The following is a 25,273-nucleotide window of genomic DNA, read 5'->3' as shown; positions in this document are numbered from 1 at the left end:
TGAAATTGAAATATGAAAAATGAAATGATTGCATACAGTAGATTATTTTTCATCAAATTGAATTCATTCTTATTTGTGATTTTCTTTCTTTAGTTTTTTTTATTTTTATTTTAAATAGACGCTCTGGAGCTTGCTTAAAGTCTGTCATCACTATCCCTTGCAACTAGGTTTCTTGCGTTTTTTTTGTTTTGCTTAGCTTTTATTTAGGATCGCAGCTCATAGATGTGAACTGCACTAAGTTTTCTGCTAGTTTCAGAGTTTCCATTTTTTTTAGAGTGCCTACTTGAGTACCATCATTTGATTTTTTAGACATTAAATTATGACCACATAAATAAATAAACAGTCAGCTTAATATTGTGTGAAAGAACAATGATAATTTGAAATGTAATAGTATTGGCACAGTTCTGCTCTAAATTATCGCAGTGAGAACTGAGATCTCGTCCACAAGTTGTGGTCAGCAATCAGTTAAAGAGTCTGCTTTAAAACAAGCTCATCGGTAATGATTGTGCTGTTATGGATTTTAGTAATATCCTTGTTAAATGGGCCTTGGGGATCTGGATCTTTAACTAGAGCAGGCCTGTGGAAAAGCTTGGCGTCAGGGTCATTTAAATTGTTAATAGGGCCTTAAACGGGGGAAGAATATTTTATATCATTATGAGCACGAAGCCATGTTCGTAAGCACAGAGTCTAGTTATTTATTTATTTAGGTTTTTTTTTTCTCGTTCCCGAACGCCTGTTTTTTCACAGCTACACCCTCAATTTACAGAATGTCAGCGTCCTCATTAAAGCGTGTGATAATTAATTAGCACCTCATTAAGTAGACATGTATCTAAAGTGCTGCACACTAAAGAATAACTGACCATAATTCATGCTACGCTTCAAGTATATCGTTTTATTGCACATGATGACCTGAGATCTGAATGTAATGTATCTTGGTGTCAGTATTTTGTGTATTTTTGCATATAGCAATTAAAATAATACCACCGTTAAAGGGGTAGTCCACCCAAAAATGAAAGTTGTCATCATCATTTATTCACTCTCATAAACGCATACATTTTGTGTAGCACGAAAGAAGATACGAATGCCTATTTTTTGTTTTTGATTTTTTTTTTGGACCCCATTGACTTTCATAGTATGGACAAAAACATTTTTAAATATTCTTTGAAATATCTTCTTTTTTGTTCCACAGAATACATAACATCATTCAGGTTTTAAAGAAAATGAGAGTAAATGATGATGACAGAATTTTAATTTTTTCAACTATCAACTATTTTCAACTATCCCTCAACAATGTCTAGTGAAAAATTAGTGATTTTTCCCTCTAACAGCTCTTTTTTTTCTTCGTAGAAAAGGAAGGAAGAGAAATCGTGTAGTTTTCCGCTTCTCAGGGAGTGTTTGTTTTTCTCTAGCCAAACTCTCTGCTCAAACCTCTTGTCCAAGTCTCATTACTCTACAAATATACAAATCGAGAAGAGAGACAGATCAGATCAGAATATTAGTGAAACACAGACAGAGACAAACGGATATATCAAGAGAGGAAGAGAGCCGTGGCATTGTGGGTTGGTAAAGTTCCTCTCACCCCTGGGATGCGGTGTACACTCGGCTAATCGTCCAACAGTGTGTGTTTTTGTGTATGTGTGTGTGTGCTTTTGGAGCTCGTTCTTAATGGCAACATCAATTTGCGGTCCTGCAACTAAGAGAAATATTTATCTTTGCACTCATGCACAGGGGAAAAAGAAACCGGAGTCCATAATGTGTTTTACAGTGTGTTGGCCGCAGGAATATTACATTATACGGCGTTTGGTTTAACAGCTTTATTCCGTGTTTTCAGTGGCACAGGTTTTATGCAGTCAGTCAGCCAACCCTCCTGTTTCTTGATTTTGTGGAAATTCTTTTATGTACCTGCTCTATTCTCCCCTCATATTCTTTTAATTCATTTATATTCACTTCACTTTCTTTAGAATGAATGTTAACTTATGTGGATGCCAACAATCGGAGTCAATGGAGATAGCGAAGCGCACGACCCTTGAATAGGAGACCTTGTCACCGAAATATCTCGCTATCTAGAAAGGCGTCTGAGAAATATGACAGTCAAGTTTTCTATTGTACATATTGTGCATAGCAACTTAGTTTTTTCTCCTTCTGTTTATTTATATCTCGTTGAGCGTAGAATATAGAGCGCTGACAGGATTGTTTCATTTGCACTCGGACCCCTTCATGCCAACGGTCTCATCTATCATCTGAAGTGATATATGAGCGAGCGTGTCTGCGTGCTTGTGTATTGCATTGTTGCCATTGTGGCTGTGCCACATTCATTTGTTTAAAGGCCCCTTTCGCCCTGGACAGAGACAGATAGCAGTGCTTAATTTTCTTTACACAAGATTTCCACTCACGGGTGGGTGGCAGCGTGTCTCAGGCTCGACGGCCGGACACGGTTATGATGGTTATTAATATCTCTATTCGCTCTTTTAATCTGGCCTATCTGTCACATGCGCTGTGACTGCTCCATCTAATCTGAGTATCCTTCAATCTGTCCCCACTCTGATTGGAAATTAATGAAGGCGAGAGACGCGTTTAAGTGTCTCGGTCTTTCTCGTTCTGTGCGAATGCAGATGTAGCCCATTCCTCTGTTCCTCGAGCGTCACGCTGTCTCTTTGAGAGCTGCACCTGTGTAGCGTAATCCAGTCATGAGTGCGTTGTTTACTCACAATTGTTTGGTGCATTTGAAAGCGTAGCTTTGATCCATGCAAAGATTTTTCACTTCACTTTTTTTACTCACTTCCTCTTCAGACTGCTAATGTGGTTTCTACTTATAGTGGAGAGGGTTTTTGCTGGAGGAAGGGAGGAAGGGATTTTTGTTTTGTTCATTGTTTTTTTCTCTTTTGACCCTTGGGATGTGAATATGACAGTGACCACAGACAGGCTTGTCAGACGCCATGTATGGGATGTTTATCTAAGTGTGAGCGTGTAAATGGGTGTACGCACGTGACAGATGAAATGTGTTTGTAAGCGAGCAGCTGAATATTGCATGTGCTGATCGGGCTCGGTCTGATGCGGCATGCTGGGATATGCAAAATATTTAAGACAGCATGTTGGTGAGAAGGAGATGTAGTTTGAGATCCCCAGACATTAGAAATCAGGGTTGTAACTAGACTTTCACATGAGGCAGGGTGTTGCTAGGTGGTTGCTATGGTTTTTTGACAGCTTTTTTTTTTCTCAGAAGAGCCCACTTTCAAGTTTCTGAGATCCTGATATGTCCCTCCTTCATTGTATTTCTATAACTTGAGACAAAGTAAATTTTTTAAGACAAGACACTTCCAAGTGATACACTTGGTCATAAGCCAGAAATCTCCAATTCAGCAGCACTTACATACATCAAACTTTTTATTTTTATTCCTTATTTTATTTATATTCTGAAGGTTTTTTACAGAAGTGTTTGTTCTTATAACATTTGCCTGATTTATCTAACATTTTGTTTACTGAAAATATGGTAAAATATTTAAAAAATATTTATTTTATTATTAGAGAATATATTTAATAATTTTTAATAATAAAATATTATATATATATATATATATGTATATGTGTGTGTGTGTGTGTGTGCGTGCATGTATTTAAAATTATAATTTTTGGGGCTATTTTCTGATTTATAGAGTGATAACAGCATATTATGTCAACAAAATGAAACTAGAATTTTGAACCTGGCTTTATACAGTGTTCAGATTTATTTTCTGGAAATTAGTACATATTTAATTAAATAATGCATAATTTGCATATTTAACCATAACATTTCAGATTTGTAATTTTAAATTAAAATTTTAATTTAAAAGCAGGGACTTTGTAGAAAACGAAGCGTTTGAGAGAGGCGGGGCATATAGGACCTACAATAATGTACAGTATTTGAAAAAGAATGTGTTTTTTTAACATTAAAGGATGTCAACATATTCTGTTACACCAAATACACAAAATAATGATCCTTAAAAAAGCATCATATGACCCCTTTAATACTAATTTAAGAATTTATATATTTAGTCATTTAGCAGATCCAAAGCAACTTACAAATGAGGACAATGGAAGCAATCAAAATCAACAAAAGAGCAATGATACGCAAGTCTCAGTTAGCTTAACGTAATACATGTAGCAAGGTTTTTTTTTAATTATATAATAAATAAAAAGAATACAGATAGAATAGAAAAAGAATAGAGCAAGCTAGCGTTAGAGGCCTTTTTTGATTTTGTTAATTGTATAATAAATAAAAAGAAAGTAAATAGATAGATAGAGTACACAAAGAATAGAGAAGCTAGTGTTGGTTTTTTTTAATTCAATAAATATATTTCCTTTGCAGTTTATGTGCATGTCTTCTTACAGAATAAAAAAATGAATAAACTTAAAAAATCTAAGCAAACATATAAGTTTTTACACCCACAATTCAGCAACATTTTCGCAAAAAAAGTTCCTTTTTTATCTTAGTCTTGCGTTCCTTTGTCTTAGTCTTGCAATGTATTACAACTCAACACAACAATACAGAACTCACTTTCAAACCAAGCAGCTTTCTTTTGGTCAGTGTAGAAATCCGTGACCAACTTATTACAACATCTGTGTGAGGAAATCTTTCAGACTCTCAAGAAATTCCCAATTGCATGAATTCGTATTGAAGCAACTTGATTTTGCCCATGAAATTTCGCCAAACGGCAGTAAATACAAGCACACCTTAACATTGTCTGTTTCTCCTTTTATCCTCTTACAGAGCAAGTGGGACAGGAGATCCTCACCAACCTGCACAGTGACCGTGAGAAGATCCAGAGATCCCGCGATCGGGTGAGTTTACACCCATGAACACACTCCTTGGACGGTCCTCAGGAGTCAGTACTCATCCAGAACAAACACACATATGTTTTTCTCAGTAAGCAAGTACACAGGCTTACGAATACTTGACTTGATCGGATCTTGGCTCTTTGGGATGGCACAAAGTGTCCTAGATCAGACACTTGACAAGAGAACTGGAGCGCACTCAGGCACCTCTCACGCATTAGCATAGTGAGCCTGCTGGAGTGATTGATTGAATGGACAGAACACAGAATGTTTGACACAGAGCACAGCACCAATAAGAAACCTTTGTAGTTGTCCCGTCTCATGCGGTGAGATCACGCATGATGCAAGACTGTCTAAACGGGCATAGCTGGACAACAAAAACACCTCCGGACAGAACAAGCGTTTGTTCTCTGTTCTTCCGGCTGCTATAACTCTGCAAGTCTTTCCGCTACATGTGTGACTGTGCTGGACGGATGTCACGAAAGGGATTGTAGATTACAGACTGGTGTCGACTACATTCCACAAGATACTTTTCATGAAATATATATTTACAGTGAACTCAAAATATATTTAGACACTTAAACCGCATTTAAGAATGTATCTATTTAGAATGAATGTATTAAGTTACATTTTTTACAGTTTTTTATAGCTATTTTTTACTTTTTTATTTATAACCTAACTGTTATAACTAATTTATAATAGCCTTCTTTTTGTGGCTTTTTTTCCTTATGGTCTTCTTCTTGTGCAGTTTTATTAATACAATAAATGCCATTTTGATATTTTGCTTTTTATTCAATGACATTCATGTATTTTTAGGTGTAACTTGAGTGTCCTTTTTTGTGTCCATTATATATGTAGAACATTTATAAATAAAATATATCTGTAATTTCTCGATTTAATTGTTTTCTGAATCTGAATCAATTCTCTTCGACCTCAGAAAAAGAAAAAAAAAATATATATATATACTGTACTGTACAGTAAAAATATATATATACATACTGTGTGTGTATATATATATATATATATATATATATATATATATACATATCATATATATCACACATATATAATATGTATGTATATATATATATATATGTGTGTGTATGTATATATTTATTTATTTATTTGTGTGTGTGTACATAAATATGAATGCATATACAGGTGCATCTCATTTTCCATGACATTCTAATTTATTGAGATGCACCTGTATATGAAATATATATAAAAGATTCTGTAGTGAATTAAATTGTTTCTATTCATAAAATGTATATATATTAGAATAGAATCACTGAATGAATATATATATATATACACAGTGCCATGAAAAGGTTTTTGCCCCCATTTTTTGCATATTTGTCACACTTAAAAGATTCAGATCATCAAACAAATTTTAATATTACATAAAGATAACCTGAGTAAATACAAAATGCAGTTTTGAAATAATAATCTCTTTTATTAAGGGAAAAAATGCTGTCCAAACCTGCCTGGCACTACGTGAAAAAGTATTTGCCCCCTAAATCTAATAACTGGTTGTGCCACCCTTTGCTGCAATAAAGCGTTTGCGATAACTTTCAATGAGTCTTTCACATCGCTGTGGAGGAATTTTGGCTCACTCTTCTTTGCAGATTTGTTTTAATTCAGCCACATTGGAGAGTTTTCGAGCATGATCATGTTTGACTGTTGGTATGATGTTCTTTTTATGAAATCCTGTGTCGGTTTTTATGCCAGATGTAACGGGATGCACACCTTCCAAAAAGTTCAACTTTTGTCTCATCAGTCCACAGAATATTTGCCCAAAATTCTTGGGGATAATCAAGATATTTTTTTGGCAAATGTGAGACGATCCTTTGTGTTCTTTTTGGTCAGCAATGGCTTTTGCCTTGGGACTCTCCCATGGATGCTGTTTTTGCCCAGTCTCTTTCTTATTGTTGAATCATGAACACTGACCTTAATTGAGGCAAGTGAGGCCTGCAGTTCTTTAGATGTTGTTCTGGGTTCTTTTATGACCTCCTGGATGAGTCGTCGTTGTGCTCTTGGAGTAATTTTGGTAGGCTGGCCACTCCTGGGAAAGTTCACCACTGTTCCAAGTTTTCTCCATTTGTTGATAATGGCTCTGACCATGGTTCACTGGAGTCCCAAAGCCTTAGAAATGGCTTTATAACCATACATGTCAGCTATTTTGTTTCTCATCTGTTCTTGAATCTCTTTAGATCACGGCATGATGTGTTGCTCTTTAAGCATGCTTCTCTTTGTCAGACAGGTTCTATTTAAGTGATTTCTTGATTCAACAGGTCTGGCAGTAATCAGGCTTGCGTGTGGCTAGTGAAATTTAACTCAGCTTTCTAAAATAATGTGGTTAATCACAGTTCTTTCATGATTTAGGAGGAGGGGGCAATTAATTTTTCGATCCCTTTTTTACTCCCCCTCCTTACTTCAGCCTTTATTTGTTACTTTATCCTCTGCATGTATAATCGTTTTTACCTTTCCATATCTCAGTCTATACCTCCTATTTTGTTTGTCCCTGCCGTGTCTGCTGTCATTGTCTTACCTCTCTCTCTTTTTCTCTCTCACCCTCTCTTTCTTTCTAGAAGACAGGTATAGAGAGCTCAGTCAGGGGCCTCTCCGATGGCTTCTTATGAAGGATGCTTAAAGATCACAACATGGCAGTTGGGCAGGCAGCTCATTTCAAAGGAAATAAAACATTTCCTTTCAAAGGTCTGCTGTCTACGGAGAATAGCTCTCCTTCCCTGGAGCCCCGACTGGCCCTCACACTTTAAAGACATTTTGCCAGGCAGGAGAAATGGAGAGGAGAAAAGAAAAGAAAGCATGATAAGAAGACATTAGATGGAAAGAGCAATAAACTGCTTTTTGAGCGAAGGAAAGGGCAGATGAAAGAGTTTTTGGAGTGTCTCTTAACAATCAGTTCACTCAGGCTCTTTCAAACAGACGCACACAAACTAAGAGAGACGTAGTGCCTTGCAAGGACCACTATTACTATTGCTCATCCTCAGTGTATATGAACAAGCCTCTGACTTTGACAAATAACTTATCCTGCATGTCTTGAGTAAATAGTGCTGTTATGATTCCAAATGTTCAGGGTTGTGTTTTTTGAATGACGGATGTTAAAATGAGTGGAAAAATCCCATAGACTTGGGTATGTTTTTAATTCGTAATTTGGTTTCTTTGTTTTGAAATGGGGACTAAATTGTTACTGGGTTGCATTTTGTCCTGCAAAAGTCGCTGCTGCCTCATTGGTCAGAATGCTCTTTTTGTTTTTTGTTTTTTGTTTTTTTACATATTCAAGAGTTATCTCAAAGTGGTATTTCTGAATATCAAGATGGTTGGATGTCCAAGTTGGATGTTTATTTTTTTGCATGATAAACATTAAAAGAAACGGGGGGATATCCCACAGGCTTTAGCTACTTTAGTTTCTAACAGAGACTAAATTGTTACAGTGTTGCATTTTATTCTGCGATTTGATTCACAATGTAACATTTCAAAAAGAATCTAAATTTGTCACATGGTCAGAATGTTTGTGTGCCATTTATATTACAGTGATTAGGTCAAAGCAGCATTTCCATCAAGATGCCAAGATGGTTCGAAATCCAATTCAGATGTTTTTGGCATTATTCGATGTTTTTACATTAAAAATCACATAGAGCTTTGGTTGTTTTCAGTTTTCATAGTCAGTTTTTCTTTGATCTCCCTGGCTGGGTTAGCTTTGACAAGACATTGTTTCAAAACAGACCAAAATATGTAAAAAAAAATATCATGTGTGCAAACTGCACCCTCATTCGTCAGAATTGTTCTGCATCACTTGTTCCTGTTTTCACTTATAGTGACTTTTTCAAATGTCAAGATTTCTATTTATCAATTTTTGGGAAAAGATTACAAGATTATTTTGATTCTGAATACAGCGACCAAACTTCATACAGTCTAAAAATGTTGGCTTGTAATGTCTTTTTAAATCGGTAATATTCTTGTTTCTGGTTATGCTATGGTTGTTGTTCGTTGTATATTTCTTTATTTAGGTTTAGGCCTGCGTGACTCTAGCTCTTTTAACTCTATTCAGTGAAATTCAGGCATTGAATCGGGCTATTGGGAATCATCTTACCAAGACCATTTACTAGTCTGTAATCGGACTCTGCTCTAGATCTGCTGTACTGGTAATCTCTTTTGTTGTGGCTCTTGTTTTGGGTTCCTAATTCACATAGAGCTCCACCATGTGTTTTCGTGTTTGCACAACTCTGACCTGAGAGAGAAAGAGAGAGGGATTTTGGGAAAAGCCGAGGGAACTCTCATGGGACAGATCCATCGCTGAGAGAGACATCAGGCAGCTCTTGGGCTGTTGGTGGTGCCAGAACCCAAACCCGCCTAAAACCACATCTGTCCCTGAGCCTGCCTGCTAACACGCACGCACATACACATACACATGTCCCTGCTGACTGTGAGGACAGGGAAGGAGGCTTTCTCAAGGAGGCCAGCCAGAATCACATATCTGACGGCTGCCAGAGCTCTGGCTTCACTTCCATAGCAATGTTAGCATTCCTAAACACACACTCACACACACACATACACACACATCTCCAGATGGATAGCTTTTACTTATGCGTCCCCTTACGTGAGACATATATTGAATGTAAAACATGCACTACCAGTCAAAAGTTTTTAAATAATTCAATTTAAATGTTTATTAAAAAGTCTCTTATGCTCACCAAGGCTGCATTTATTTGACCAAAAATACAGTAAAAACTAATATTGTGAAATATTATTGCAATTTATAATATTACATTTATTGCAAACAGGTATTTTAATTGGTTTTGAAATGTAATTTATTCTTGTGATGGCAAAGCTGAAACTTCAGCAGCCATTATTCCAGTTCTCAGTGTCTCTGACTGAAGTCTATAGACATTCTAAGCCTATTTTTATAGAACAAATTTTACATGACCTCTAACGTGGACATTCTCTCTTCTTTTTTTCTCCACAGCTGAGAGAGACGGACGCTAACTTGGGCAAGAGCTCTCGGATCCTGACCGGCATGCTGAGAAGGTAAGAGGAAGGTAGGGACCGTTTCTGATACCTCTCTATGGATGTGTTTGACAGCGGCCCCATACCAATCCACTGCATGAACACACAAAATTATTATGGGGGAAAATATGTGGAATTCTTGTTTTAAACTATAGGGTTCTCTTAGAAACACTCATAGGCCTTTGTAATGCTTTACACTGAGTTGTGCACTTTCTTTAATATCTATTTAAAAGTAGAAATGTATTTTAATTATAGTTTATTGATAAGCATATTTTATACTTTTTTATTTTTATAAAGTTATTTATTTTATTTTTTAAATTTTGATCTTTCAAAACTATGTAATATATAGTTAATATATAATATATAAAACACTAGCATTCAAAAAGTTGGGGTCTGAAGGATTTTTCCATTTTTTCAATTTTTTTTCAATTTTTTTTGCACACCAAAGCTTCATTTGATCAAACATACAGTAAAAATGGTAATATTGTGAAATGTTATTGCAATATACAACATTATATATTTTAAAATGTTATGTATTTAAAGAAAAGCTGATTTTTAGCAGCTATTACACCAGTATTCAGTGTCACAGAAAGCATCTTAATATGCTGATTTGGTGCTTAATAGTGTAAACATTTTTTATTATCAATGTTGAAAACAGTTGTGCTACTTAATATTTTGTGGAAAACATGATACATTTCTTTGTTAATTACAAAGTTCAAAAGAACAGTATTTTTCAAAACATTTGTTTCGTAGATTTTTTGTTACGGTTACTTTTACATCTTTGCTGAATAAAAGTATTCGTTTGTAAGTATTTTTTATTTTTATTAAAAAATCTTACTGACCCCAAGCATTTGAATGATAGTGTATGTATATGCTGTATGTTCCTTATAGTGTGTGTATACTAGGTTTTTTTTCTTTTTTTTCACATCAAAATTTATCAATATAATTTAATAAATCACGTAGATTCAGATTCAGAGTTCTGGCATCTGCAGGCACAGATTCCATGTGGGGCCTAGTCATCATGCATTTGAGGTTTTTTTTGTGTTTTTTCCAACAATTTTCTGCCCTAAAGCAGATCTAGTGTTCCTCCCACTATTCTGTCTCTATGTAGTATTGGCTTTAAACAGCAGAACTCATCATTCATATCAGCAGGCTGATGGGATATTGGCTTTTTTCGCTGTGTGGTTGATGAGAGATAACTGAAGCAATGCACAGCCGCTCTCTCTCTCTCTCTCTCTCTCTCTCTCTATTCCACTTACTGTTGTTTTCTCCACCATCCTCATATCTCTCTCCTTCACACACACGCACAATTCAGTTCAACGTCTGTCACATCTCCGCTTTATAAAGTGCCTTTGCGCCCTTTCCTGAACCGTGACGATAAGGTTTTGTTTCTTTTTTTCTTTTTTTGATTAAGAGTAATATGTAAATGACACCAGCTAAATTTAAAACCCTGGGGCCAGGAAGGAAGTGCCAATTGAAATAGATGCTTCAGTGATCGTAGACAATCAGGACGTGTGAGGCGAGCGAGAGGGAGAGGAGGAGACACACATAGAGAGAGAGCAAGATGCCGAGGACGCAGACTGTAACCAATATTTCTGCATATGTCTCCATTTTGTCAAGTCTCATTAGAGGGGCCGCGGCCGCCGGGTGTCACAGAAGCTGTCCAGAAATCATTCATCATCCTCCTTTCCTTCCCACCTCCCTCTGTCTCGCTCTTATTGCATCCCGTCCCACCGCTAAGTAAATAACACGCACTTATTTCAATATTATCATATTAATGTTAAAGTTCAGCTGTCACCTAATGGGAAGACTAAATCAGACGTAGCATTTAAGCAATGTAGTGCTGCAGTGAGGCCGCCTCAAATCAGGATTTATGAGCTGTTTCCACGTGCGCCGTCTTCCTTCAGCCTGCTGCCTTTCTGCATGAAGGCCCACCACACCCCCCGTTCTTCCTGTCTGCCTAGTAAAGGCCTTCTCTCTATCTCTTTCTCTAGATCTCTCTTCCTAACTTGTTTTTGCCTTTCTGTTTGAAAAAGTGCAAATAAAGCCTTCCTACATACATATTAAATCTGTGTTGCATCTCAAAGCCATTTGCAACAGAAAAGTAGCAAAGACAACAAATAGATGTTGGTTTACTTTTTTCTGGTGTGTTTTTTAATCTTTGGACGTTTGATTAATAGCTTAATATATTAGATATTACTATTACTACACTGCATATTACTCTTTTTGGTTTTAGCCCCTAACCAGTGTTATATTCTATACTTAAATATTCTGTTATAGTGTTTTATTAATATTTTTTATATTTTTTATTCACTTTTATATTTTCAATTGTAAATTACATTTTTTAATTTTTACATTTTCATTTTTATTAGTTGTTTTCTATTTGTATTTATTTATTTTCTATTTCTGTTTAACTTGAATCTGTTTATTTTAGTTTTAGCTTTAGAAATTTTAGAAATGTACAATTTTTCATCCAATATTTATATTTTCTTTAGCTTTTGTTTAATGTAAATCATTTTAATAGTGTTTAGGTTTATATTTAGTTTACAAGAACAACACTGCCCCTAACCCTAAGTATTAAGTTTCGCTGTGTACCTTGTCCTGTGGCAAGATACCTCAAATAATGAGGATTGATTTGGAAAGGTGTAATATGAATTTTCTTAGTGATCAGACCTCAGACTTTTACTTGGGTGGTGATAAAACATTGACAAAATCCTAAAGAGTTACACTGAAAGATGACTTCAGGGGAGTGGGACTTGGGCCAGTGAGTGTCCACCTAGCAACCATCCAGAACCTTAGCAACCACTTAGGAATCACCCTAAAATGTTGGAGTTATGTAAGATCATATCTCCTTTCCTTTTTTTTATTGGTACATAATTTGGTGTCTTGGAAAATCACTTTACATTGTATATATCCTTGATTGTGAAAATAATACATTTACATATTTTAATTTAGATTAATTAAAAACAGAAGCTAAAATGAACAAATTAAACATTTCCATTTCTGTGTTTTTAGTTATCCATCAGTTAGCAAGTTGCGCAACACTAACTGGTTAAGAAAAACTTTTTATAATAATAATAATAATAATCCTTATTATTTTTATTAAGGACAAGTGATCACAGTAATGTGCTAAATTTTTTTAATTAGGCATTGAGGAAGATTTTGTACAAGCAGCATGCATTTTCTTCAGAAAATGTACAAACGTGCTTTTAAAAAATCTGCATCATCTTTTCTCGGGGTCAAAGGGCTTTTGACTTTGTATTTTTCTCAAATGGCTGTACAGTATGATTTAATTCTTTGCTTGCGCTGGGTACAGATGTGAGGGTAATTCAAATGAAAGCGAGGTGAACTTGACTCCCCGCGGCGCTACGTAACCTGATTATCTGCGTTGGCCTTTGTACGCACACTCACTTACTCCATGGGTTGTGTTTGTCATGGTGAGGTTCAGAGGCTCTCAGCTGTGAGTTGAGGACAGAGCATTAGCCCTTCGCGATAAATATTGTTGTAAGATGGAGACAGAGAGACCCGCGCCGCACCAGATGTTTACCCTGAGTGGAGAGCACTGTGTGGGTGAGGACGACTCGAAATATGTGTACTCTGTGATACTTCCGCTCCGAGGACACTGCGTGCATTTTGAGCACAGCTCCTGTTTTCATCCCCGACTTTGCAGAGTTCAAACGAATCTGTTTATAATACACTGGTATCAAATAAGAGATGCGTATCCCAAAAGGTTTTTAACAGAGGGATTTAACAGTGACACATCTCTGATAGTCTGGTAATTCAGCCCTTAATCAAAGTAAACTCACATCATGACAGGCAAAGCAGTTTTACTCTCCCGGTCCTCTCGTTCTCTCTCTCCCTGAGCAGACTACTGAGCTGGGCCGTCTCGTGCTCCAGCTCGCTCTAAATTATTAATGGCCAGCTTCAGAAACTCCTGAGGGTTTTAATTATATTGTCATGGTCATACTCATCTCATTAACTTTTAATGGCGATGCCTGCTTAAAGAAATCATAATATTATTAAAGAATAATCATACCAGTTAAAACATTTGCCTTGATGACGGATTGTTTAATACACAAGTTACTGGACTCAATCGAGCCTTCAAAGCAGCCTTGGAGGAGGGCTGAAGCAGCATGAGCAATGTGACCTTGCACTAGAAGTTCTTAGACATACAAACTTACAGTTAGAAGTAGTTTGGTAGATTTGTTTTGCAAGAGTAAGATGTATTAACAAGGCTTGCATCTTTTAAATGTTTTAAAGGGATAGCTCACCCAAAAAAAGAACATTCTGTCATTATTTACTCACCCTTATTTTGTTACAAGCCTGTATGACTTTCTTCTGATACTGAAAATACAATGAAATTCAAAAGGGTTCCGTTGTTTGTTGTTTGGACACCAACGTTCTTCAAAATATCCTATTTTGTGCTCCACAGAAGAAAGATGATCATACAGGTTTGGAATGACATAAGGTTAACTCATTTTTGGGTGAACTCTTCCTTTTCAGTCCTGTTAACACATAGCCTAATGTGAATAAACGAGAGTGGCCCCTTACATCTGGCAATAAATGCACGCAAAATGCTAATCAGACATTATTAAATCACAAAAAAAATCTAATAATCACTGACATATTACGTTAAAAGTTGTTAACTCAAATATTTCTAACTTTTACAAAAATGTTAAAACCATTGACAGCTTTCCGTGATTTCATTCATTTCAAGTTTTATGGTGTGTGCACACCAAAAGCGAATTAAATTATTTGCGTGAGTAGATTACATACAAAGTCAGTCCAAAGACGCGAATAGACGAGAAGTCGTGCCGGGTGACGTGTTTGCCGCGAACACACAATGTTCGTCTTAATCGTGTCTTCCGCGCAAGTTGAAAAATTTCAACTCGAGTGGAAAATTTGTACAACACGTTGTGCAAACCTATCAGTAAAATGCTTATTGACACTTTCGGTTTGACACATCTGGTTGTACCAGAAAATGGTTTTTATTGTTTTTATGTTTTTATTCTCATGAGTGATATGAAAAGCATTCCACAAGTAATCTAGAGTGAGTAACGTGATGCAAATATTAGCTTCGCTTTTGGTGTGAACACACCATTAAATCACTAGTTTTGGGAGAGAAATGAGACAAAAATGAGATTTCCATGTGTATTCCAGTGAACTCATTTGCTAAATAATTGGATGTTGTTGAATAAATTGAATGAACAAATTACAAGAGCTCAGTATCCTTCTAGTTGTGTTTTGATTGCAATGCATCTTGGCTGCGTATAAACCTGGATTTTAAAGTTCATCACTTAAAGGGATAGTTCACCCAGAAATGTACAATTCTGCAACCATTTCCTTCCCTTCACATAATTTCAAACCAGCATGACGTACTTTTTTCTGTGCAACACAAAAGAAGCTATTTTATCAAATGTTGGTAACCAAAAAAATTCTCAAAATATCTTCTATGTTGAGCAGAAGAAATAAAGATTTATAGGTTTGAGATGACTTTAGGGTGAGTAAATGATGACAACTCTAAAATGCAGGCTAAGGCCAGGTGTAAAGAAATCCATTGTTTTGTTTTATCATCATATTTTTTGTGTAGACTCAGTATGAAAGGGCCTTTAACCTCAAAATGGCCGTGATGGTGTCCTTATGGCTTCAGAACTAGAGTATGGATTAAGGCCTCCTGCTGATGTGGACGGAGAGCGAGAGAGCAAGAGAGAAGGAAGGGTAGTGTTGTGATCAGTGCCCAGCGCAAAGCTCCTGCTCGTCCTTCCCGGCCTTCCACGGAGACCAGGGGCCTGATTCCGCATGCAGGTGGTCGAGTCAGTCGCCAGGCAGATCAAAAAGTCAAACCCCTGGGTGGACCTCCCTTTGAAATGGGAATGGGGCAGACATATCAGACAGAAAACATAACCAAGCCCCACACCGCAGAACAGCTCCATATTCATGGCCCAGCTTAGAGGAGCCAGGCCTCGATCTTCTGAAGAAGCCCTCAGTACAGCTGGACACTGATTAAGACATCAGGTCCTACGCGTCTCTGGGTGCAAACACGCACACTTACCTTGGGTATTGTGCGTTAATGCACAAACAACAGGAGCGACTTACACTCCCCCCCTTTATGAAATATTCATATTCATAATGCATTACATGTGAAGCAGAGTAGCTCCGACTTTGTACATCCCGAACAGCTGTAACACTTCTCTGTCACTAAGCGCTCTGATCCCAGCAGCGATTAGATCAGTAGACATGGTATTGTGAGAGGTGAGCCACACTGTCACCTCTCTCTCTTCCTTGATTTCCCTCTCCATCTCCCTTTGTTTTCGACGTTCTGAGAGTCGTCATCGGCGCGGCGTGATTGCAGACGAGAAAGAAGGGGAGGGAGGGAGACCCGAATGTGGCTGTATTCTGGTGTTTGCCAGTCCCATTAAACAGACATTTGCAAACAATGTCAAGAGGGAGGAGATCAAAGCGTGAACCCCAGAAAAGCGGGAGCTCTGATGTCCTGAAGATCTCCAAATTTAGACTTCCACCGTATTGGCTCCCAGTTCCTCACCCAGCTTGGAATATTAACGACGTGCTATGTAGGTCATATAATTAATGTGATTCAGGAGCACCAGTGGGCTGTTGAGGGATGCAAATAGAAAGAGTCTTGGGGGCCCTCTTGAAGTCTTGTTATGAAGTTGAACAAAAAGATTTGATATTATTTTTAATTGGAGCTGAAAGATATAACAAATTATAGTTCAGTGTGTGTTTTCCGTCTTCTCGCTTGCCTTTTATTCTTTTATTTATTTGGTTTCTCCCTCGTTCTGCAAAGCGAGGGGAAAAGCCTCGTTAAGATGCTGGAGCAGGGTAGAGAAGTGACGGGGGCAAAGCTCTCTTTCTCCCACACATTCACTCCCGTCCTTGCAAACAAACTCCTACACGCAGTTCGCCGTATAGTTTTGCGCAAGTATGAAATTCTTTGACATCAAGGTCTGCTGTCAAAATCATAATGAACGGCTGATATAGGCTGAAGGAAGAACAAAGCTTGTTGAAAAGCAAAGTCGTAATTTTACTCTAAATGTATCAGTTGTACTGGTGAGGTGTGTATTAGCCTCTCCAAACTAACCTTTATAAGAAGTGCTGGTATTTTTTTCTCTACTTTTTAAGAGACGTTCACATCAAGGACGATAACTCTAATAACTGAAGTTTCAATAGTAATTCTAATTATGAGAATAGGACGTCTACGTCACATCTATAATGATAATGACATTATTATAAGGACAGTTTGTTTCTTTGTTGTAACAGATTTGGAAAAGTGACATAATTTACTCAACAATTGGATCTTGTGCAGTGAATGGGTGCCGTGAGAATGAGAGTCAAAACAGCTGATAAAAACATCACAGTAATCAATAAGTAATCAAAATGACTCCAGTCCATCAATTAATGTCTTGTGTGTTTGTAAAGAAACAAATTCATCTTTCCTCACTTTAAACTGCAACATCTGGTTACTGTTTTCGATTAGAAACGACGCTTGATTTGTGTTGCATATTTCTGTCCTGATTCAAACTTTTTCACTGGAGAAAGCATTAATGGATGGAGGACTCACTCAGCTTTTCACTTCACAAGATGTTAATTGATGGAGTCGTATGGATTACTTGTGGATTATTGTGATGTTTTTATCAGCTGTTTGAACTCTCATTCTGACGGCACCCATTCACTGCAGAAGATCCATTGGTGAACATTGCTAAATTTCTTCAAATCTGTTCCGATGAAGAAATAAACTCTTCTAAATGTTCATTTTTGGTTTCTTTAAATAGCTTGCACATTTAAAGCAACCAATGACATAACTGCAGCATGTGATTCTAATAAACAGAATGTCATCGTGCTTTGGTGTCGGCGCTAATATAGTTATTGTTATAGCTGTCTTTAGTTACCTTCAGATTTTTTGCTATTTTGATTCTGTGATCAGCCATTTCCCCCTTCATTGAGCTTTGAGATCCAGAGATCCAGAGATCCAGAACAAGCCAAATTTCAGAGCTTGGAGCCCTTTCCATCGGTGACTGTCTCCAGGGCAGCAGGCCCCTCCCCGTGGGTGCTCCTTTCCCAGCATTTCTCTGATTTCCTTTCCGAGCAGCTGTGGTGAACTCCGTGTTCTACATTTGTCGTCGCCGGAGTGGTATGAATCACGCTGCCTCTGGAAACCATGTTTCACCACTATGAATGTTGGTTTGGCTGATGCTACGAGAACGCTACCTGTCTGAGAACCAGGTGTTTGGTACTATAGTCATGTGAGGTTGTTTTTAGAGTTTGCTAGGCCTCTTAATTCCAGTAAAGATGGTAGCGCAGCTGCGTGTAATGACATTCAAGAGAATTTTGTGCTTGCAGTTTTTTGGCAACAGTTTGGGGAGATCCTGTTTCTTCTCCTCATGACCTTGCCCCATGTGCAAATTGATGTCTGTAAAGAAATAATCCACTGAGTCCTTTATGGAAGAACTTGACTAGCTAGACAAAGGCCAGATGTGTACCCAACTGTACGTTTTTTAGATAAATTGAAACTTCTAGCCTCAATGATGTTTTGTCTATGGTGGATTTTTTTTCGCATATGGTTGTGGTAAAAAGTTAAAATCAAAACCATGTTCACTTACAACATGTTTGTATTCTTTAAAATGAGCTTGTTACATCCAATCAGTTATGGAGTAGCACAACTGAATTAAAGTGAATTGGCGTTGATAAGTGTGCGTAATGTGTGTCATAGAGCGTGGTGACGTGCATCTGCAAGATTTACTACTGGAACTGAGTATCTTGTTTCTCTCCTGGTCACAGCTCTGGCTCAGGCCTTTTAGACACTGGGGTGTTTTGTACCCTTCAGGAATGCTGCATGTCAGGTTTATTTTGGACAGCAGATACTCTTGAGCATCTTGTGTGTCACAACATTTCAGTTCAGGTGTCTGGAGCTAACATAGTCTTAGCTAGTCAAATGTCACTGTGCGAATGTGTGTGTGTATGTATAAATATAAAAATATATATCAATGCACTATTCACCTCTAACCTTTTTAAGACCTTCCTGTTTCTGTCAAACAAGGTAACTGACCCCTCCAAACATACATTTTAGCCTATGTTTAAGTGATATGAGTTTTTCAGTGCCTTAATCTACAAACATGAAATAATTAGTTCAATTAATTAAATTTAATAATAAGTGAATAAGTATATATACATTTAAAGTACTACTGCAGCCATTATTCCAGTGTTTAGTTTAGAGCCTTCCAAAATCCTTCTGAAGTAATATGCTGATTTGGTGCTCAAGATTTTTTTATTATTTTTATTATACGTTGAATGCAGTGTTGATGTTTAACATTTCATTTAACTGTGATACTTTTTTTCAGGATTCTTTAATGAATTGAAAGTTTAAAATAAAAAATTTTTTTTTAACATTATACATTTCTGTTAGTTTTACTGTTACTTTTAAATCAGTTTAATGCATTCTTCGTGAATAAAAAAATCTTAATTTCTTTCGAAAAAAAGAAAGAAAAGAAATTCTTACCACAAACCTTTGAATGGTTGTGTATATACAGTGCGTGCATAATTATTATGCAAGTTAATATTCTGGTCATATTTATTTTACCAAGCACATTTTACCAATTCCACCACATCAATCTTAATAACTACAATTACTTTTGTATTTAATCATTTATAAGTGGTATATAATTGTTAACAAGGGCTGGAAGTGAAAAATGCTTTATACTCAGTTGTGCGTAATTATTAACCAGGTTTTCTTTTACAGGCAAAATGCACCAAAAAAAGAGATTTAACTCGCACTGAAAAGTCATGAGAAATATTCAAAACAAATGCAATACAGAAACTGCTAAATTAAATCATGACCACTGGACAACGAAATGCTCATTGGGTCATTGGGCTTTAGACAATAGATATAAGCTTCTACTTGTTTCTATAGTCATCCTGTTTATTCGTAGATAAAGAACTATATATAATTTATTTAAAATACCGTAGTATTTTATTGTAGTATTTATCGACCTTGTCATTGCATTAATTGACCGCTAATTGGTTTTATTGGTCACAACGATAATAACATGCATCAGATTTATGTTTTCGTTTTAAAACAGTGATTCAAATGAGCAAGTTTCATGGGTAGAGACTCTCTCTACATGTTGTTCGTGCTACTTTTATATTCGATAATGAGTACTGATGGCTCCATAGTGTGTGTGTGTATTTGTGTGTATGCCGTCAATGTGTAAAGCTGTACAGTTTCATGAGCATCTAAATGAAGAGTGTGTGAATGTGTATGTGCAGCAGGCTGCCGGGAAGTTGACAGGCCTCTGGATAAACCCCTGTGGCACTCACACACCTCAGCCTCATTACCCACCGCTGAGAGCATCATGGGTAACAGTGACACTTAAACTGTGTGTCTTTCCCACTCCTATTAGTGTGTGCTGATTGCCTGCTTTGGAAAGCACACACATGTTTGGGCTACAAACAAACTCAGGACTGACATGTTAAGTGATGAGTTCTTACATTCCGGGTACATCAGTCTGAAAGAGAGTAAAGCGCACATTGATACGTCCTCTCCATTATACTAGCAGCATCTATTTAGGGAATTTTAGGAAAGGAAAATAACAGTATAGGACAGGAGTTTATTTTGTGACTCAAAAATGTGTGTATGTATATATATATATATATATATATATATATATAAAAAACCATGGCTGTATAAGTAATACAACAATAATGGTTAGCATATTTTTTTATGATGCTGTGGTGACTGAATGCTTCAGAGCAATTGGTATTTTACCCTTGAAAAGATTCTGCCTTCTACACCTTTACGTCAGCCGATCTTTTCCACTTTTCCAATTATTAAACTCGGTGGGGTCAACGTGTACAACATTGGAGTGACGGGCTTCTCCTCCTCTGTCGTTTCCGACCTCGTAAAGGTATCGCTCGTCAGGGTGTTAGCCGCGCTGTTCTGAGATCAGTGACTCCGTCCCCCCTTGAAGTGGCTGCAGTGTCATTCCAAGGGCAGGGTGGTGTTTGATCTGGTGTCGGGCGGCTGTCGCTGCACAGGGCCCTGTGACTGTCCTGCGGGGAAGGAGACAGACATCACCTACCTACCTTCAATAAAAACTTCCTCTGGAACTTTTTGATTGACAGTCAGGAAGGCATTCGTCCTGACGATCAAGTTTTTTGCCCTCTGTTGTGTTTTCTGCTCTAATACGTGAAGAGAGTGAGCATATTTTCTGTCTGGTCTAGTGAAACTGAAAAGGGGGGTGGGTGGGTGTGAGTGTTTATTTTTTGTATCTTTATTGAGTATATTTTAAGTTCGTTTATCTTTATTGAGGTAAGTAATTCACAGCAGACCCATTCAGTGTTTTGGGGTGAGTTTGAGCATCCATCAAGATGTAAAGTATAATGAGGCAAAGACATGGTATCACTATCCTTTCTCTCTTGGTGTTTGTCTCTCTCTCTCTCCCCTCTGATTTTATTGAAAGCCCATCATAATGCTTAATAGCAACTCTTCCACTGGGCATTTTTGAGGAGTTGGACCCTATCATGTTGTTATATGCATATGGTGTATATGCATGGTATATGGCATGTCATACCTTTTGCCTGGATCTCAAGATTTTTCAGCCTTAAAACATGTATTCAATTTATATCTCTATTTATGTATTTCCTCTAAATCTGCCTTTTTTTCTCAATCAGAAGAACCATCATTGCAGCTATTGTAGCCAAATTAGATAAAAAATGCAAGAATTAAACAAGTTAAAAATTTGTTAAAAATAAGGATGGTTTCCTTACTGTTCTTCTGAAGACAAAAATCATTTATTATATATAATATAACAATGTATAATAATTATATATAATATATATTATACTGCATGTATGTACGTATATACAAATTACAATTTCATTTTTGTGTTCACAAAATAAGTAAAAATAATTGTCTTAAATATATTATAATTGTCTATATACACACACAAACACTGTGAATATGTGTGTGTGTGTGTGTGTGTGTGTGTGTGTGTGTGTGTGTGTTTGTGTGTTTGACGGACGGATGGACAGATGGATGGACAGACAGATGGATAGATGGATAGATTAATAGATGGGCAGCTTTTGACATCTTGTTCTGTCATTAGGATGAATTAAAAGAATTTGCCAGAATTCACCCTATTGTTTGGTCCCATATTTGTTTAAGTTTTTGAACTGGTTATTTTCTCATCCAGTTTTTTGATCAGACACCGTCTCACTTTTCACATCGGATGAAACTCCCCTGGCACCATAGCATCCTGTGCCTGTATTGTTTTTGAAATGAACAGTAGGAAGATGTCAAGACAAAGGTGAACAAGCAGGGCTAGTGACTCTTCACATTCAGTCTCCTAGAGAAAGAGGCATAGCTGCTGCATATGCATATACTTCATTTCAACACTCCATAAGCTTTCAGACTTCTTTGTTTTTTTTTTGTCTTTCATATTTTATCTTCCAGACCCCCACCCCCCTCCCCGCCTTTCCGTCACTGGTCCAATTAATGTGTTTGTGTTTAAATTAATAAGTGAATTGATAAAAAATCTCAGTGTCAGTGGGTGACAGGTTTAGCGTGTGAATGTTTGTGTGCGTGTGTTTTGTTTTGGAGAGAGCGAGAGAGCTCACGCTGAAGGCCCTGAGGCATGTAAGGACTTTATGGCTCACCTCATATGCTCATTAAGGCTGTTGTTCGGCTTTTGTTGCATAATTACCTAATGGAAGCTTTAAAAAAGGCTTCACTGTCTTTGACTGACAGCGTATGGCTCTTACGGGTTATCTTTGTCTCCAAAAGCTGTCTTTTTGTCTTTGGCAGAACTAAAGCAAGGTTGCTATCAACATCTCTACGAGGCAGTGTGTTGACGGGGACGTGGAGTGTGTCGTTTCCGCTTGTACCAATGTACTACTGATGTTCATTTTGAACGACTTGTGCAGTTTGACGTCCCCGTAGTCATTTTTTTACTCACAGGAAGTGCACATGATAGGTCAGGGATTAGTTATGTAAAAAAAAAAAAAGTCTACAGTTTGAGTTCAGATGGACTGTGGTATCTCTTTTCTTTCATGCGGCCTTGTGTTGATCTCCTTTTTAATGTATTTTTTTGAAATACCTGAACTCAGGACTGTTTGATTTGGTAGCTGATACATCTGTAAAGTATTCTGACCTTTTCCCTGCACTTAAAAAGGCAGATCCCGAATGCTCAGGGAGGGCCGGATGCATTCTGGGTAATGCAATGTTGCCATATTTAGGTCATAGTTCATGGGGATCTTTACTCCTAAACTAATGAACTGAAGTAACCTCTCTAAACAACTCACTCATTTTTTACTCCACAAATTGTTCAGGCATGACCGCTGAGAAATGTCCTCCTAATACTATTGGATTATGAGAAAGTGGTCCACACAGATACTAATGCTTTATAGCAAATGCTGTTGCACAGGAACTGGCTAAAAAGTTTTATTTGGTTTGTTTGCAGCCCACATGGAAATATAAAACTTGTCTTTTCAATGCATTCTTGCGGCCTTTCTGTTGTTGCTTAGTTTTATGGGATATAAAATCCTAACATAAGGCAATGATTTTCAAAGATGTGCAAAGTAACAATACTGTTCCTTAATAGGTCTTTCTGTAATGTCTGTCAAATGTAATGTCATGAAATTTCAATTTTTTTATAAATACTACGTATATGAATATATGAATATTTTATATAAAATAGAATACGATACAAAAAATGCAATATATAACTACTTTGTGTTAATATAATAATACAAAATAAGAATTAAATAAAATTGTAAAAATTGTATTAATTATATTAGATTATATTCCGTTTCTGTTGGATTGTTTTGTTTTTTGAAAGAAGTAATTTATTTGATCAAAAATATAGTAAAACAATAATATTGTGAAATAATATTACAATTCAAAATAAGAGCTTTCTATTTGAATATATTTGTAAATATAATTTATTTCTTTAATGACAAAGCTGATTTTTCAGTAGCTACTATTTTTATAATGTTCAAGTATTAATCCAGAATTCAGTGTCACATAATCACAGTTGTGGAAACTGTAATATTTTTATTTTTTTTGATGATGATGATGATGATGATGAATAGAAAGTTCAAAAGAACTGCATTCATTTGAAATATAAATCTTTTGTAAAATTATAAATGTCTTTGCTGTCACTTATAATCATTTTAGTCCCATTTAATGAATAATAAAAAAAAATACTTTAATACATTTTACAATTTCATTGAAAAAATAAGTTTCACAAAAAAAATATTTTTAGACTTTTTAGATTATTTTTAGACAGGGATACAATTTTAGACTGTATACCTGTTGATGGGCTCTAGCATGAAAAAGTTTGGAAATCGCTGACATAAGGTAATTTACTTTGAAGTATTCATCTTTATAAAGTATGAAAATCTTGTTGCTTTCTGCTTGCCTTAGTGTTCTGTGGATGCGTACCGATCCTGAGTCAGTTGTAATTACAGGCACCGTATGCTGGCACAGGCTAATGACAGGTCTGTGGCCTGTGTGCTTTTGTTTGTTTGGAGTACACTGCTCCACAGTCGGGTATCTTCCCAGCTGGCAGTGCGTGCTGGCCCTTGGCTGAGTGTCTGGGTTGGAGAGGCGGCCGGTTCTGGTGCTACACCAGGCCTTATGCCAGCTGGAGACTAGACTCCTCAATCTCCACTGCTCTCCTCCTTTCTCCACTTTGACAGCGGAGCTTACTTGCTCGTTCTGGAGCTGGCAGCCTCCCATGGCAACACCCACATTTGTTTGCACCTCCAGGGTCAACAGCACCCTGTCGCTACCTGTCTTCCCGGATCGCACCTCTCTCCTAAATCTGCGCCAACTCCCAAATTGAAAAGGCCCTTTTGCAAGATCCTCCACAGGGATTTACTAAGTGCTTCTGTCTTTAATCCAGGCTATTTTGTGATTGAGTATTATTGACTTGATTTACTCAAGCCTCACTCCTAATATAAGTTTGGAACGAGCAAAATCATATAAGCTCAAAATCAACATGACATCCAAATGAACATGACATCCAAATGATCCCTATTTACTTTCATTAAAAATGTTATTGTGCATGATTCATTAGTGCATGTGGCACTTCACAGTAAGATTAGTTTTTTAACATTATTTAATGCATTTGCTTTTAATGAACTTTTAAAAATAATTTTTCATTTTTAATGCTATAAAAAACCTTGAACATATTTTCTAGCATTACCAAAAGTCTTAACTGAATGAAATTACTTCACCTCTAAAACATTGTTTTTGTTAACTATAACTAAAACTATTGAAAGCAGTTTTTGTTCATTGAAATAAAGCTGACATTAAATAACATTTAAATATTAGATGAAAACGTAAACTACAATCTGAAAATTTCAGTTTAAGTTTTAGCCCCAAACTGAGATAAATTAGTTTAAGTACAAAAATGAA

The 25,273-nt window shown here is 36.7% G+C and overlaps 1 protein-coding gene across 3 annotated transcripts in view; it reads left to right on the top strand.

The window, feature by feature from the left end:
* vti1a (vesicle transport through interaction with t-SNAREs 1A) overlaps nucleotides 1–25,273 on the top strand; it is a 149,277-nt gene that overhangs the window by 82,339 nt on the left and 41,665 nt on the right. For 2 of the 3 annotated variants that reach the window (XM_016251774.1, XM_016251791.1), the window contains 2 exons: nucleotides 4,748–4,818; nucleotides 9,800–9,861. In XM_016251774.1, the coding sequence (XP_016107260.1) occupies nucleotides 4,748–4,818; nucleotides 9,800–9,861 (133 nt within the window). Of the gene's footprint in view, nucleotides 1–4,747; nucleotides 4,819–9,799; nucleotides 9,873–25,273 lie in introns of those variants that run through there. The other variant, XM_016251800.1, reaches the window with a different exon arrangement.

This window comes from Sinocyclocheilus grahami, unplaced genomic scaffold (assembly GCF_001515645.1).
Source record: "Sinocyclocheilus grahami isolate Dianchi unplaced genomic scaffold, SAMN03320097.WGS_v1.1 scaffold26.1, whole genome shotgun sequence".
In the NCBI taxonomy this organism is placed as follows: Eukaryota; Metazoa; Chordata; class Actinopteri; order Cypriniformes; family Cyprinidae; genus Sinocyclocheilus; species Sinocyclocheilus grahami.
The sequence above is the reverse complement of the archived record's forward strand: the minus strand, read 5'-3'. Positions and strand labels throughout refer to the sequence as shown.